Source organism: Heteronotia binoei, chromosome 5 (genome assembly GCF_032191835.1).
Source record: "Heteronotia binoei isolate CCM8104 ecotype False Entrance Well chromosome 5, APGP_CSIRO_Hbin_v1, whole genome shotgun sequence".
NCBI lineage: Eukaryota > Metazoa > Chordata > Lepidosauria > Squamata > Gekkonidae > Heteronotia > Heteronotia binoei.
In genome coordinates, this window is record NC_083227.1 from 130158622 (window position 1) to 130173298 (window position 14677).

At 43.9% G+C, this 14677-nt stretch overlaps 1 protein-coding gene across 1 annotated transcript; it reads left to right on the forward strand.

The window, feature by feature from the left end:
- The first annotated feature begins 11155 nt into the window (after window positions 1–11155).
- On the forward strand, window positions 11156–13848 carry HNRNPA0 (heterogeneous nuclear ribonucleoprotein A0). The gene has a single exon (XM_060240412.1). The coding sequence runs from the start codon at window positions 11478–11480 to the stop codon at window positions 12393–12395; it is 918 nt and encodes a 305-aa protein (XP_060096395.1). The 5' UTR covers window positions 11156–11477; the 3' UTR covers window positions 12396–13848.
- The last annotated feature ends 829 nt before the right edge of the window (window positions 13849–14677 follow it).

The window sequence follows — 14677 nt, forward strand, 5'->3', positions numbered from 1 at the left end:
AGAATATTTCATTAGCAACCAATGGAGCAACAAGGAAAAAATATGCCAAAATTAGGCATTGAAGGCTGACATTGCAAAATGAAAAGTGGAAGGCTCAGAACTTAAAATGTTCAAACGGAGGCATTTTAGGCAGCAATCCTATCCCCATTCATTTAGGTTTAGTTTTGTTTCCAATTTAGGAAATTCCTGGAGATTGGGGGCTGTGCCTAGGGCAGGTGGAGTTTGGGCAAGAGGGAGCTGAGTGGGGAAGTGATCCCTGTGGTGCACGCTAGGTCCACCCTTGAAAGTGGCAGCAGCAGGAATAAATTCTGGAATTCTGACATGGGGGTGACTGCAACAATGGAATCGCTGTCACAGGAGCTGAAGGCACACATTCAGAGGAAGCCCATGTGCAAGGGGAGGAAGCTGAAACACACTGGGTGAGAGAATAAACACTGTGGTGGTGCTGCTGAAAAAAGGTTATTTTTAATTTGCAGGACTTGAACTCTGGGCCGGCAGGGGGTGGGGAGGAGGACAGGTGCACTGAGGAGTGCTTGGCAGCCATGCTGGGGGCGGGGCACAAGTAGGTAGCCTCATCTAGGGTGCCAAAAAGCCTGGCACCGGCCCTGTGAACAAGGCATATAGGGTGGTTATAAGAGCAATGTCTTGTTAAACACAGAAACTATTGACCTGGAAAGAGATACTTTGTGCAAATCATGAGGGACCTTAATCAGGGCAACCAGTAAACATGACACAATCTGATCCAAAAAGAAGAATTCCTGTATCCCTGACCATAATTTTCATTCATTGTTATTGTACTTGTACCAAATACCAAAGCGGGTGGTTGCCAATCACAAATGAAGCAAATCCAAGTCATGTACTCTGTATATTCAGGGAGAAGCCCCAAGAGATGTAGTAAATGTATAACATAGACATGTAAAAAACTTCCCAAAATGGCCTAATGAGACCTGACCATGCTCCATGAGTCATATCCATTAATGTGTGGATCCACCTGTTGAGAACAGTTGAGCATTGGTTAAAGGAAACTAACAGAAGTGAGGACCTGATGAATCTTATACAATCCTGGAGGTGGAGATCAGAGTGCATATTATGGTGTATAGAGGAAATTTCCAAACTGTTTATTCTCTGCCCTTCTCTCTGTAATTCAGGGGAAATTGGAAAGCTAAAATAGCTCGAGAAAAGGGTTCTTTTCCTCCATGGAGGTAGGACTTCCTTGTGGTAGCAGCTGTGGGCAACTTGCCCAGGACCACTATGCATGACTCTCACCTGAGGCCACTGCATGTGAGTCTTGCCTGGGGCTATAAAGGCTACTTTATGTAAGATTTGCCCAGGGCCACCATATATAACGCTTGATTGGGGCAGCCCTGGTGGGGGAGCCAGAAGTGGTGCTCTTCCAGGCCAGCATTCCACTGGGACTTTTCTTGTTGTCTAGAGTGGCCAATTTACCTCTGCTGCAATTCCTCACAGGCCCTTTGTTTGTTCTTTCAAATACTGAAGCTCATAGTCAAGTGGCTATCAGCTGGAACTGAAGGACTAGGACTGGAGAAAACAAACTTCCTAGGATTCATTAAGCAGCGAGCAAGCTACAGCCCCTTACAGTTTATGGCATCCTGAAACAGACGTGCAGGTGGAATGAAGATTGGAAGAAGCCTCCCTTTTTAACCTTACCTCCAAACTTAATAGGGGATATTTTCTAATTGTTTAGCCCCCTGCCCCCTGAGATTCCTTGCAGGCAGCCCCCATCTTTAGTTAGTATTTTAAATCTTATTACTTACATCCTTTGAAAAAAAGCAGCCAAAGAAGCTTTAGAAATTGTGATAAAAGGCAAACAAAAAGCTTCATTCATCCGTACAGACCAAGCAACAACATTAGGTGGTAATATGGGGATGAAACATGGTGGTTTAAAGATATGATTGCACTTGAATGCAACTCCTAACGATTACCAACACACACACACTGGTGTCAGGTAATTTTACCAACCAAAAATAATACTAAAATAGCAATATTTTTCTTGTACCAACTATGTTTGCAGTAAAGGTTAATGAATGGCAGAACTGTGTTTGCAGTACTTGAATATTCGTGCTAGTTTTAACTGCCAAGTAAAAACCTACCTCTGAGTAGCCTTTAGCGCTAGGTAAACACAGATCGATGGTTGAATGGAACACAGCCACAGCTTTATTAGGGAGTTAATTTTATAATCATTCCAATCTGATAAGAAAAGATTAAACACATATTGCAGATAAAGTCTTGCAAAGAGGAATCGATGCTAGGTATTAGACACCAGGCTTGCCTACTATGAGATGGCAGCAGTGTGAAGATAACCTTGCATCTCAGGAAGCAGACAACTCCATCATTATACTCCTGATTTTTTCCACTTCATCCTCTTACAAGGATTAGCCGCTGAACACCCAGCCTATGTTTACTTTAAACCGGACTTGAACTGCAATGCTTGGACTTGCTTTCAACAAGAAATTGCTTAGAAATTATAGTAGGTTGTGGGGGGTAGGGAGCTAATCCATTAATCTTCTCCTTCCTTTCAATAACTTTGCTCTCTAGGAGCAAAATATACAACATTATATCCATAGGTTCATTAAGAGGCTTTCTAGAGATTTACTTTGTCAACAGAAACCTATTTTTAACTCTCCTAATGGTCTATTTCATAGAATCATAGAGTTTGAAGGTACATCTAGGGTCATCTAGTCCAACCCCCAGCACAATGCAGGAAATTCACAAATACCTCCCCCCCCCCCCCCATATGTCCACAGTGACCTCTGCTCCATGCCCAGAAAATGGCAAAAACTCCAGGATCCCCTGCCAAAGTGGCCTGGAGAAAAACTGCTGACTGACCCCAAAGTGGTAATCAGCATTTCCCTGGGTGTGTAAGAAAGGGCCACAAGAACTAAGCACTGATGCAACCGTTTCTGCCCTCCTTCTCATGATCTGCCTAATTCAAAGAATCACCATTACTGTCAGATGGCCATCTAGCCTCTGTTTAAAAACCTCCAAAAAAGGAGAGCCCACCACCTCCCACAGAAGTCTGTTCCACTGAGGAACTGCTCTATCAGGAAGTTCTTTCTAATGTTGAGCCGAGAACTCCTTTGATTTAATTTCAACCTGTTGGTTCTGGTCTGACCTTCTGGGGTAACAGAAAACAATTCTTCACCATTCTCTATAAGACAGCACTTCAAGTACTTGAAGACAGTGATTATATCACCTCTTAGTCATCTCCTCTCCAGGCTAAACATACCCAGCTGCTTCAATCTTTCCTCACAGGACTTGGTCTCCAGAGCCCTCACCATCTTCATTGCCCTCCTCTGGACATGTTGCAGCTTGTCTATATCCTTCTTAAATTGTGGTGCCCAAAACTGAATATAATGTTCCAGGTGAGGTCTAACCAGAGCAAAGTGATACCATCACTTCAAGTGATCTGGACACTATACTTTTGTTGATACAGCCCCAAACTGAATTTGCCTGTTTAGCCACCACATCACACTGCTGATTCATGTTCAGTGTATGGTCCACTAAGATCCCTAGATCCTTTTTGCACATACTACTGCCAAGACAAGTCTCCCCTATCCTATAATCATGCATTGGATTTTATCTACCTAAATGGAGAACTTTACATTTATCCCTGTTAAAATTCATGTCATTTGTTTTAGACCAGTTTTCCAGCTGGTCAAGATCAGCCTGTCTCCTGACTCTGTCTTCTACTGTATTTGCAACCCCTGCCAATTTCATATCATCTGCAAATTTAATAGGCATTCCCTCCGTTCCTTCATCCAAATCATTTATGAAGAGATTGAACAAAACAGAACCCAGGACAGATCCTTGAGGCAGTCCACTTGTCACTCCTCTGCAAGAGGATGAGGAATGATTCACAAGCACTCTTTGAGTGAGATCTGTCAACCAGTTACAGATCCACCTAATAGTAATAGGATCCAAACCACATTTTACCAACTTGTCAACAAGAATACTATGTGGAACCTTATCAAAATCAATATAAACTATGTCTACAGCATTTCCCAATCCAGCAAGGTAGTAACTTTCTCAACAAAGAAGATAAGGTTAGTCTGACATTACTCGTTCTTGAGAAACCCATGCCAGCTCGTAGTAATCACAGCCATTTTTCTAAATGTTCCAGGACTGACTGCTATTTGTCTCTGCTGCACATAAACTGTGAGCCAAGTGTGCTCCATCGCCCAATCAACAAAGGAACACACGGCCAGAGTTCTGTTGAAGCAGGAATTGTTTTTATAAGGCTTATCAACAGGCCTGGAGAAACACTTCACAATCTCTCTATACCAGTTTCCCCTGTGTTTCTCAATGAATCAAGTTAATCACAACCGTTTATATACATTTTGATAACATATCCAAAATTGGACAGATTAATTATAATTGGTTTATCAAAATATGACCGAACAACCTATCTCTGTTTCCATTGGGCAGTTTCCCCTCGGGTTACTTGAACTCTTGCAAAAAAGCTGAGCCAGTGCTGGTGCAAAAAGTGTGTACCTTAGCATATATTGGGAAAAAAAAACAAAACGATAGCCAAGACCAGTGTGGGCTGCTGGAAGTTCCATTCCTAATGAAACACTGGATTATTCTGGGATGCCCTAGGATCTCTCCAAAGTGCCTGGGTCAGTTTATTATTACTTCGACCCACCTGTCGAAGTATGTATGGAATATGCTGTATGGAATATGGAACTTTTTCTTGAAAACGCTTCCCTTTGTTTGGCACTTTCTCTGAGATAAAGACCTTTTGTTTAGGAACACGGTCTTCTCTCTTACTAACACTTTCTGGCTTAAATATCTCTGTATTAGAAAATAAGGCTTTAATATAAAACACTTTAAGCTTAATCAATATATCCCATATTCAAGTATGATTCTTTGTGTAAGGCATAGCTTTTAATTAATCCCTGAAGTGTTAGTGCATGTTTAATGTGCAAACAGGTTGATTTGTCTATCATTCCAAAACTTTTCCGATATAGTTTTGGAATGATAGACAAATCTGACGGGTCAGTAGTTACACAAATCCTCCTTTTTCCCTTTCTTGAATATTTAATGCTAGACAATATTAAATAATCGACAGTGTTGCATAATTAAGTTTTTGGCCTAGATAACATTGAGCTTCATTTTGCATCACTTTTTTTTCATATGCCCACCTCTCAGCACAACCAGTTTATTTGTAGGGATGCCAACCTCAAGGTATTGGCTGGAGATCTCCTGGGATTACAATCGATCTCCAGGTGAAAGAGATTTGTTTCCCTGGAGAAAAAGGTCACTGAGGTCCTCCTCCCCACAAACCTCCCCCCCAGTCTCCAGGAATTTCTCAATCTTGAGCTGGTAATCCTGTTTATTAGGGAATGATGTCTGCTAACTCTCAGATAAGCATAAATGTCCATATTACTGATATATCCTCAAAGCTTCCTTAAAGCTTTGGGAATGATGTCTGCTAACTCTCAGATAAGCATAAATGTCCATATTACTGATATATCCTCAAAGCTTCCTTAAAGCTGTAAGTAAGGGTTATTTGTCAATCTGTTCTTGCATCAGAGGAGAAGGAGGAGAAAAAGAGGAGGAGATTGGATTTATATCCTACCCTTCACTACTCAAAGGAGTCTCAGAGCAGTTTACAATCTCCTTTCCTTTCCTCTCCCCACAACAGACACTTCGTGAGGTAGGTGGGATTGAGAAAGCTCTACAAGAACTACTCTTGAGCAGAACAGCTCTGAGAGAGTTATGACTGACCCTCAGAGGCCATGGCTGCCACTTCTTTTCTGTCATTCCCTCTCTACCACTTCCCCTCAGCCTCACCCCAGGACAGACAAGGATTGTCTGAAGTTCACTTGCGATCCCAGGAGATTTTTAGGTTCCTCCTGGACCTACGCTAGGCCTTGCTGCTTGCTACCGTTCAGCAGCAGCTCCCCTCCTCCATGACAGACAGCGCTGTATAGGAATTAGGGCTTCAGAATGGGGTCTGCCAGACTCAGGTTTTTGCTGTGGAAGCTGACTGGGTGATTTCAGACCACTCACAGACTTTCAGCCTACCCTACCTCACAGGGTTGTGATACAAATCAAAAGGGGGAGAGGAGACTGATGTAAGCCCCACAACCTAGGTAGAGCCTGCAGGAAGTGGGGAGCAGATGGAAAGCTGAAGTCAGAGAGGAAGATCAAGGTAGGTGGATGGTTGGTTGAGAAGGATATACAGTTGCCAACTCCAGGTTAGGAAATTCTTGGAGATTTGAGGGGTGGAATCTGGAGAGGGTGGGGTTTGAGGAGGGGTGGGGCCTTGGGCAGCTACAATGTTATAGACTCCACCCTCCAAACCAGCCACTTCCTCCTGGGGAACCATTGTTGCCAATCTCCAGGTGAGGGCTGGAGATCACTCAGAATTACTCCAGATGGCCTAGAGAAAATGGCTGCTTTGCGGAGTGGATTCTGTGTCATTATACCCTGCTTAGAACACTTCCCTTCTGCATTGGTCCACATTGTGGAGAAAGACTGTACTTTTTGTAGATAGAGGCTGCAGGGACGGGGGAGGAGATGGAAAGTTGATCTCAGATCAATTCCCCCTACAGAAAAGTCACCTTGAGGCGCATACTCTATGGTATACCATAACACAACCAGGCCAGGCCAAAAAACAAAAAGCAAAACCAGATAAAATCACAAGCACACAGTGATGCTAAACGCTGCAAGGCTGCATATGACAGGAAAAGGTGGCAAAGCTGCACTGTGAGCAAAAGGAACGCTGAGCTTCAGCATCTGTGTGACTGTTATCATGCTACCCACACCCTCCATAATTATTCTTTCTTATCTTCATGCTGAGCCTCTTTCAGGGCTTGGAGCCACCACAGACATGGGGACACATGGCTACACATGTGGTGGGGGAAGCCAGCATCTGTTTCAGCTGCAGAGTCAGGAGGAAGACAGGGGTGAGTGAATGCCAAGGGTTGGGGGGGGGGGAAGACAGCAAGGCTGCGGGTGAGTGAATGTCAAAAGTGCAGGGGTAGTTGAGAGGAAGAGATGGTTGGGGGTGGGTGGGAAGGGGGGGGAGTGAATGCCTTGACTTGGGTGGGTGGATGAGAAGACAGCAAGGGTGGGGGCACTCACCCAGAGCCTCTTTCTAGAGCCCACTGCATTTTTCTTCACAATGGGCCTTATTCCTAGTTTGGTTATAAAGCAAAAAATTAAAATAGTAGATACCCTGAAAAAGCAATCAGAACCTCACCCTGTCATACAGACGACCCTGCACTTAGTCCATATAATGATGGTCTTCTCACACAGAATACGGTTGTAGTAAATAGTTTAAATAAGCAGTGATGGTGACAGAGCAGCCCCACCAAAGATGTTGTATTACTGCTATAGAGAGAATCAGGATGCAAACTTTCATCAAAATGACAAGAAATAGTTAGAACTTATTTTGGACATACATGCAGGATCAAGAGATAACAGAAAGTGTGTGAGGTCTGGTAGGTAAAGCTAGAGATTATTCATCTTTGATTTCTTTTCATAAATGCACACTGATCTTTTATGCTTGTCTGCCACCATGTGGTTCCTACATGGCATTTAACTTGAAGTTATATTTTGGAAAGAAAAAAGAGAGAGAGATATCCTAAGCACATTTATTTAGAAGCAAATTCCATCACAGTCAGTGGGATGCTGTTCCACGTACTTAGGATCACACGCTAAAAGAATCGCAATGGTGTTTGCAAACTTTACAAATCAAATAGGGAGAAACTTCCATGGGATTAGTTAATGAAGGGAACTGAGTACCAATGTGCTATCTATGCCTTTGAAAACATCCTTATAAAGAAGTTATTAAATACACCAACTAAAACCAGTTAAAGTTTTATAGTTTTTCAGGAGGAAAATAGGAAGTCCCACTTATCACTTCGATCTTCCAGAAAACTAGTTTACTCATCCAGGACCAGGGCATAGTGACATGATGACTGCAAATGCATGTGAGTAAAATTTCTGCATTGTAATCAGGCATCTTTAAAATCACTCTTGCTATGGTGTGAATTGAAATGTGCTTTTCATATTTTCTGTACTTATCTTGATTTCTTTTAATTATTTATTGTTCTTGGAGATAATATATCCCCCTAGCACCCTAGTCCCCTTAGAGACAATTTGATGTAGTGGTTAGGAACACAGACTGTAATCTGAGAGACTTGGGTTTGATTCCCCACTCCTGGACATGCAGCTGCTCATGTGACCTTGGATCGGTCACATTTCTCTCAGAGCTGTTCCCTCAACAGCAGTTCTTCAAAGAGCTCTCTCAGCCCCACCTACCACATAGGGTGTCTGTTGTGGGGAGGAGAAGGGAAAGCGGATTGTAAACTGCTCTGAGACTCCAAGTGAAGGACAGGATATAAATCCAATCTCCTCTTCCTCTTATTTCAGGAAAGTTTTTTCAAAAGACAAAACATAAAAGAAAATACGAAAAATAAAAAATTATTATATATTATGAACAGAATACAGACAGTGTTTTCTCTCCAATATCCCCTTCCTTACATAAAAGAATTTTTGAAACACGGCCTATAAAATACAATAAAAACAATTTTTGTTGCTGTAATTATATTCAACATTCAACAGTTAAAGCTACTTCTACTTCTCCATTGCAATACATTTGTATACAAAGTTTTAAATTACTTCTCATTCTAAATTTGTCTCCTATTTCCATACAAATAGTACACGCTCCATCTCCCCTGGAATTTCATAACTGATCTGTTTCTCAAATAAGATCAGTTTTACCATCACTAGCTAGTTTATTTTTCCATTCTTCTAATCTGGGCAAATGTCTATTTCCCATTTTGCTGCATAAATAATTCTAGCCACTGTCACCATATATCTAAATATCCTTTCCAAACTTTTTGGCAGATTATTAGTCAAAATCAGGGCTTTTTTTGAACAGGAACGCGCAGGAACGCAATTCCTGCTGGATAGGCATAAGAGGGTATGGCCTAATATGCCAGTTAGTTCCTGCTGGGCTTTTTATACAAAAAAAAAGCCCTGTGTGAAACAATGGTGATGTCAGGGGGTGTGACCTAAAATGTGAATGAGTTCCTGCTGGGCTTTTTCTACAAAAAAAGCCCTGGTCAAAATAGCAACTCTTAGTTCCCATGGGAAATTGTCAGGGTGGGGGGGAGGGGATCTGACATTGGATTAGGGTTGCCAAGTCCAATTCAAGAAATATCTGGGGACTTTGGGGGTGGAGCCAAGAGAAATTAGGGGTGGAGCCAAGATCAAGGCTGTTACAAGCATAACTGAACTCCAAAGGGAGTTCTGGCCATCACATTTAAAGGAACGGCACACCTTTTCAATTCCTTCCTTCCATAGGAAATAATGGATAGGGGCACCTTCTTTTGGGGCTCAAGACATTTCCCTCCCCTCCCCCCGCTTTCTGACGACCCTGAAGCGGGGGGAGGGCCTCCAAACCGGGGGATCCCCTGCCCCCACCTGGGGATTGGCAACCCTACATTGGATGTAGGTAGTAGGCTCGCTGTTAGTCAGTGGGAGGCAGCCACTGACTGTCCTCTCTGCCTTGCAAACGGAGGCTGCTGCAGACATTCGCAGGGAATGGAGCCTTGCACCTGCCATGCTGAACGTGCTGTGTGCTGCTGCCCTGGTTAAGGCTACCTGGCTCAGCCACTGGCTAGTCAAAATGGACAAGGATCCCTCTTTACTGCATGCCGCACTAGGCTTCCCTGCCTGAAGCAGTAGTGTGTAGCCTCGAGTGGGATTACTTCATATGTCTAGTCAGGGCAGGAGGCAGCTTTTTCTGCAAGCCTGTGGTGGGATGGGGTCCCCCCCAAGTTTGCAGAAAAAATTGCCTTCTGTGTAAATCACCCCAATTAACCACTATAATTATCCACAGATTGGGGCAAAGTTGTCTATGAAAATATAAAATGAAAACAGTACTTTATGTTTGCAGTGCTCAGATCATTTTACAGACATTATGGATAATCCATAATGTAACATTTCCCTTTAACCCTCCACTTCATTTTCTATTTTCTTCTTTGGGTACTCTCTCTCTCTCTCGGCTTGGCTTCGCGAACGAAGATTTAAGAAGGGTGCAATAGTCCACGTTTGCTGCAGGCTCGCTGGTGGCTGACAAGACCTACAAATTGTAATAAAACTTCACCCCCTAGCTTGAGTTCAAACATCACAAGAAAGCAAAAATAAAATGGTGGGGCAATGTATAATTTGGATCTATTTTAATATGCTTAAGATACTATATTTTTATTGGAAATATTTTGGCAAAACATTACCAAATGCTGTGCAAAGAAGGTTCAAACTGTATCAGCAAAACCACAATCATTGGAAAGGCCAAGTACATAAGGCATCTGAATAGACATTCGCGGGTAGTTTTTGTTTACTGAGGGGAATGTCATGTCTTTATAGAACCTTTGAATGATTGATTTAATTATGGCTATACGGAAACTTAAAACAATGTCCCGCATATTCTTTTTGCTAGTGAAAAATCAGTTTTATTCTTATACAGTGAAAGTAACGACACAACGCTCCAAAATGAGTAGCAACGAGGCGTGCAGTGATTGGAACGCGTGGAAAAGAAGGGGCAATAGCTTTCCTCTTTGAAGGGCCACACAAATGGCTTCTTTACATGCGAAAGTGTGTCTGCTAACAGGAGGCCTACTTCCGAGTAAAAGAGATTAAGCATCGTGGTGAAATCGAAGCATAGGTGATGCGGCCACACTTCACGGAGCCTCCAATAGGCTTTTGTTTCTGCGTGCTCGCTAGAGCTGGAACCTGTCAGACAACGAAAACTCCCTATAACGGTCACGCTCATTCAACTTTTCAAACGCACTCCTTTAACTTCCCCTACGCCTGCTACCCCCCTCCCCCACGAGAAAGCCCGCGCGCCTGCAAAAGAAAGTTCTTATTGGCCTATACTTCTACGCGCCGACGTCAAGGCGTACTATTTGCCTCTTTCCGGCTTTCTTTCAGCGCGAATAGGTGCCCGCCTCTTCGTTGCACAACTGTTTTTAAAGAGAACGTGATTGGGTGTTTCAAGTGTCACTCCCGTCCTACTTTTTAAAAAACGTCCCATTGCACGAGAAAGAAAAATGATTGGCTTTCAGAGGTGCCACTCAGGAGCAGGATGTCTTTCGGCGCAAAAGGTAGTGGTAGAGCCGTTTTAGGTCTTAGAACGGGGCGTGTTCTGCGAGACCACGGTGGGCGGGCCGTTTAGCATTTCCTTTGTGTGTGGGCACCAGTTACCGGCTGTGAGCGCGCTTGAGGAGGCGTCGAAGCCGCCATTTTGTGAGTGTGCGCTTCCTCTTCCCCACCCCCTTTCCCCGTTTTCTGCCGGTTAAGCTAGGTCTGGTCGCCGTGGCCGCCCTCCCGCCTGTGACGAACTCCAGCCTCGTAGCGTCCGTCTTTGCTAGGCCGCAGCTGCCCCCTGCCGGCGGCAGCAGAGAGGAGGCGAGGAGGAGTTTGGCGGCCGCGGCTCCGGCATGGATAACTCCCAGCTGTGTAAGCTGTTCATCGGCGGCCTGAACGTGCAGACGACGGAGGCAGGGCTGCGAGAGCACTTCTCGGCCTACGGCACCCTGACCGACTGCGTGGTGGTGCTGAACCCGCAGACGAAGCGCTCCCGATGCTTCGGCTTCGTCACCTACTCGGTCGTGGAGGAGGCCGATGCTGCCATGGCCGCCTCTCCGCATGCCGTGGACGGCAACGCGGTGGAGCTGAAGCGAGCCGTCTCCCGCGAGGACTCGGCGCGGCCTGGAGCTCACGCCAAAGTGAAGAAGCTCTTCGTCGGCGGCCTCAAGGGGGACTTGGGCGAGAACGACCTGGTGGAGCACTTCAGCCAGTTCGGCCCCGTGGAGAAGGCCGAGATCATCTCTAACAAGCAGAGCGGCAAGAAGCGGGGCTTCGGCTTCGTCTACTTCCAGAACCACGACGCCGCCGACAAGGCCGCCGTGGTAAAGTTCCACCCCATCCAGGGTCACCGCGTGGAGGTCAAGAAGGCTGTGCCCCGGGAAGACATCCAGGCAGGGGGCGGAGGGTCTTCCCGGTCGAGCTGGGGCGGCAGGGGACGGGGAAGGGGCGGCGGCGGCGGCAACCGGGACCACAACGGGCTCTCCAAAGGAGGCGGCGGCGGCGGCTATAACAGTTACGGAGGCTACGGCGGAGGGGGCTACGGGTCATACGGAGGAGGGAGCTATGGAGGAGGAGGCGGCGGCGGCGGCGGCGATTATGGCAACGGGTACGGCGGATTTGGCAGCTACAGCCAGCACCAGTCGTCTTACGGCCCCATGAAGAGCGGAGGCGCGGGAGGCGGAGGGGGCGGCAGCTGGGGAGCCCGTAGTAACAGTGGACCTTACAGAGGCGGTTATGGTGGGGGAGGCTACGGAGGAGGCCCATTCTAAGCGGGAATTTCCCATAATCGCTGTGGGGAGTACCAGTTTTGTCTGCATGGAGTATGCTCTCCGTTTGTACCGGGCCAGATTCTCAATAGTCCCCCTATTCTTCGCCTTCGGGCACCTCCATTTAAAAGGCTCCCATGATGCGGAGCAGCTCTCAGATTACCCCTGCTGGGGTCGCTCTGCTGCCTGTGCCACTTCTTTCTTCCCGAAGATGGACCGGGCTTCACACAACGATTTTGTGTTAGTCATTGATGGACTCTATTTTTTTATTGCTTGGACATTGGTCGTTTTTATACTAGGAACAAGATTGTTTTAATTTTGGTTTATTTGGGGATGGGAGGGAATGTGCTGATTCTGGAGTTAAAAACACGGGAGGGGCAAAGGGGAATTAACTTTGTAAGGACTTGGATACCTACACATTTTTTTTCTACAAAATCTATTCTGATCCCATGGCTGTAAAAGGGGAGGGGGGAATCGTTTTTACATTTTTATTTTTTAAATAAATCATTGTGTTCATTGGCCTTTACATGTCTTTTTTCCTAGAGTTCATTCCATACAGTTAAAACAAAGGCTCTTTGAGTCTGCTCACACTTCTCCATGCATTTAGGGTAATATACTTCATTTCTAGTAAGGGCCTCAACTAATTTTTTTTTCTGTCCTGCTATTATTGGATTGTTATTTCAGAGTTATAGGCTGATTTTTGAAGTGCCCATTGGTGGATGAACTGTTTAAATACTTTATATGTCCATCATTTTGTAATTGGGCCATTTGCCTTGCTGACACAGTTGGTCTGTTTTTTTTGTATAAGGCATTTTACATCAGCATATGTAGTTCTAACACAATTAAAGCATCTGCTTTTTTCATATAGGTGTTCAAAACTTCAGATTGCTCAGTTTCACATTGTGTTATTTATTGGCTTGCCTGTAAACAATCCAGAGGTTATTCCCTTCTATTAAATACTTTGCTTGCATAGCATCTGGTTGAAATAACTGTCTAAACTGTTCTTATAAAAGAAACCAAGAATTACCTTTACAGTGCCATCTGCTGGCAGAATAGTAGAACATTGGAGTAAGAATCCCAGCAACAGGAAAAAAATGGCTTTCAGATCTGTGAAGTCTGTTAGGTCTTTATATGGCGAAGGTCAAACCTACATGTTGTCAAAGAATTTGTGGAACTTGACTCAACCAATATATGAAATTTCCCCCAAAGTAAACGTTTTGAGTACATAAAAAGCCCAATCTTCTGATTTTGTGCTAGGTGATTGATAAATGAGCCAGTAACCTAGGTGCCAGTTGTAAAGCAAAATCTCTGTAGTCTGCTTGATGTATTTGTAGCCCTTTCACACAGTAGAATTAAAGTTTGTTGTTCTATTAACAATGTTCTAGAGAGAAAAACTGCCTTTCTGAATAGAAATATAGAATAGTTATGGATATTGCAAATAAAGAATTCAATTCTTCACATGCTTCAGTGAGTATATATGAAACGGCTAAAGTGTTACTGGATTTTAAGTATTCAGACTTTGACAGAATATTGCAGCATTCTACAGTGCCTCTCTGCTACAATTGAATTCCTGGCTCAAAGTATTTTTGATATGATTTATAACTTAAAGCTTATTTGACTCATCAGTTTTCCAGTAAAAATGTACTGAAGGTAACTAGTAATAAGTGTTTGAAACAGATGATCTGAAAAAGAATCTGACTACTTGCACAGTTAAACATGTTCTAAAGAACGTGCAATTGTAGAGCAAACTAAAAGATTATAAGTAATTTTAGAAGTTGGCTTGATTTTTTAAAAGGGTTTTTTGGATTTGTGAAAATGTTAAGTACAATTTTCAAGATCAACTTCACTTAAAAGGGATATCAATTGTAAGGCAGCTTCACAGTACCTTTTGCTCTAAAGAAAGCATTTTTATAAAGCATTAAAACATTGTTAGCAGTGGTTTTGCACCATGTGCACATAGCAAAATACTATACTAAATATGGCAGTCTATACAGTTTTCATGCTCTCTGCACAGTTTTACATGTAAGAAAGGCATAATGTGAAGTAGGCTTTTATAAGCTGTGACTAGCAGTAGACATACTGTGTTGGAAATACTTGGAAGTATCTGCGTTTGGAAGTAAGTTTGATTTTTTACTATCTGTTAATGAGAAATGTTAGTTCCAATACATTAAATGTTCCTAGGTTTTCCAAATTTAGAGGGAATGTAAAGCTTCATGCAGATAGGACACAAATGATCCTTGGTGACTGGACACTAGAATAGCTGGTGCATTGTTCCTGTATGTTTA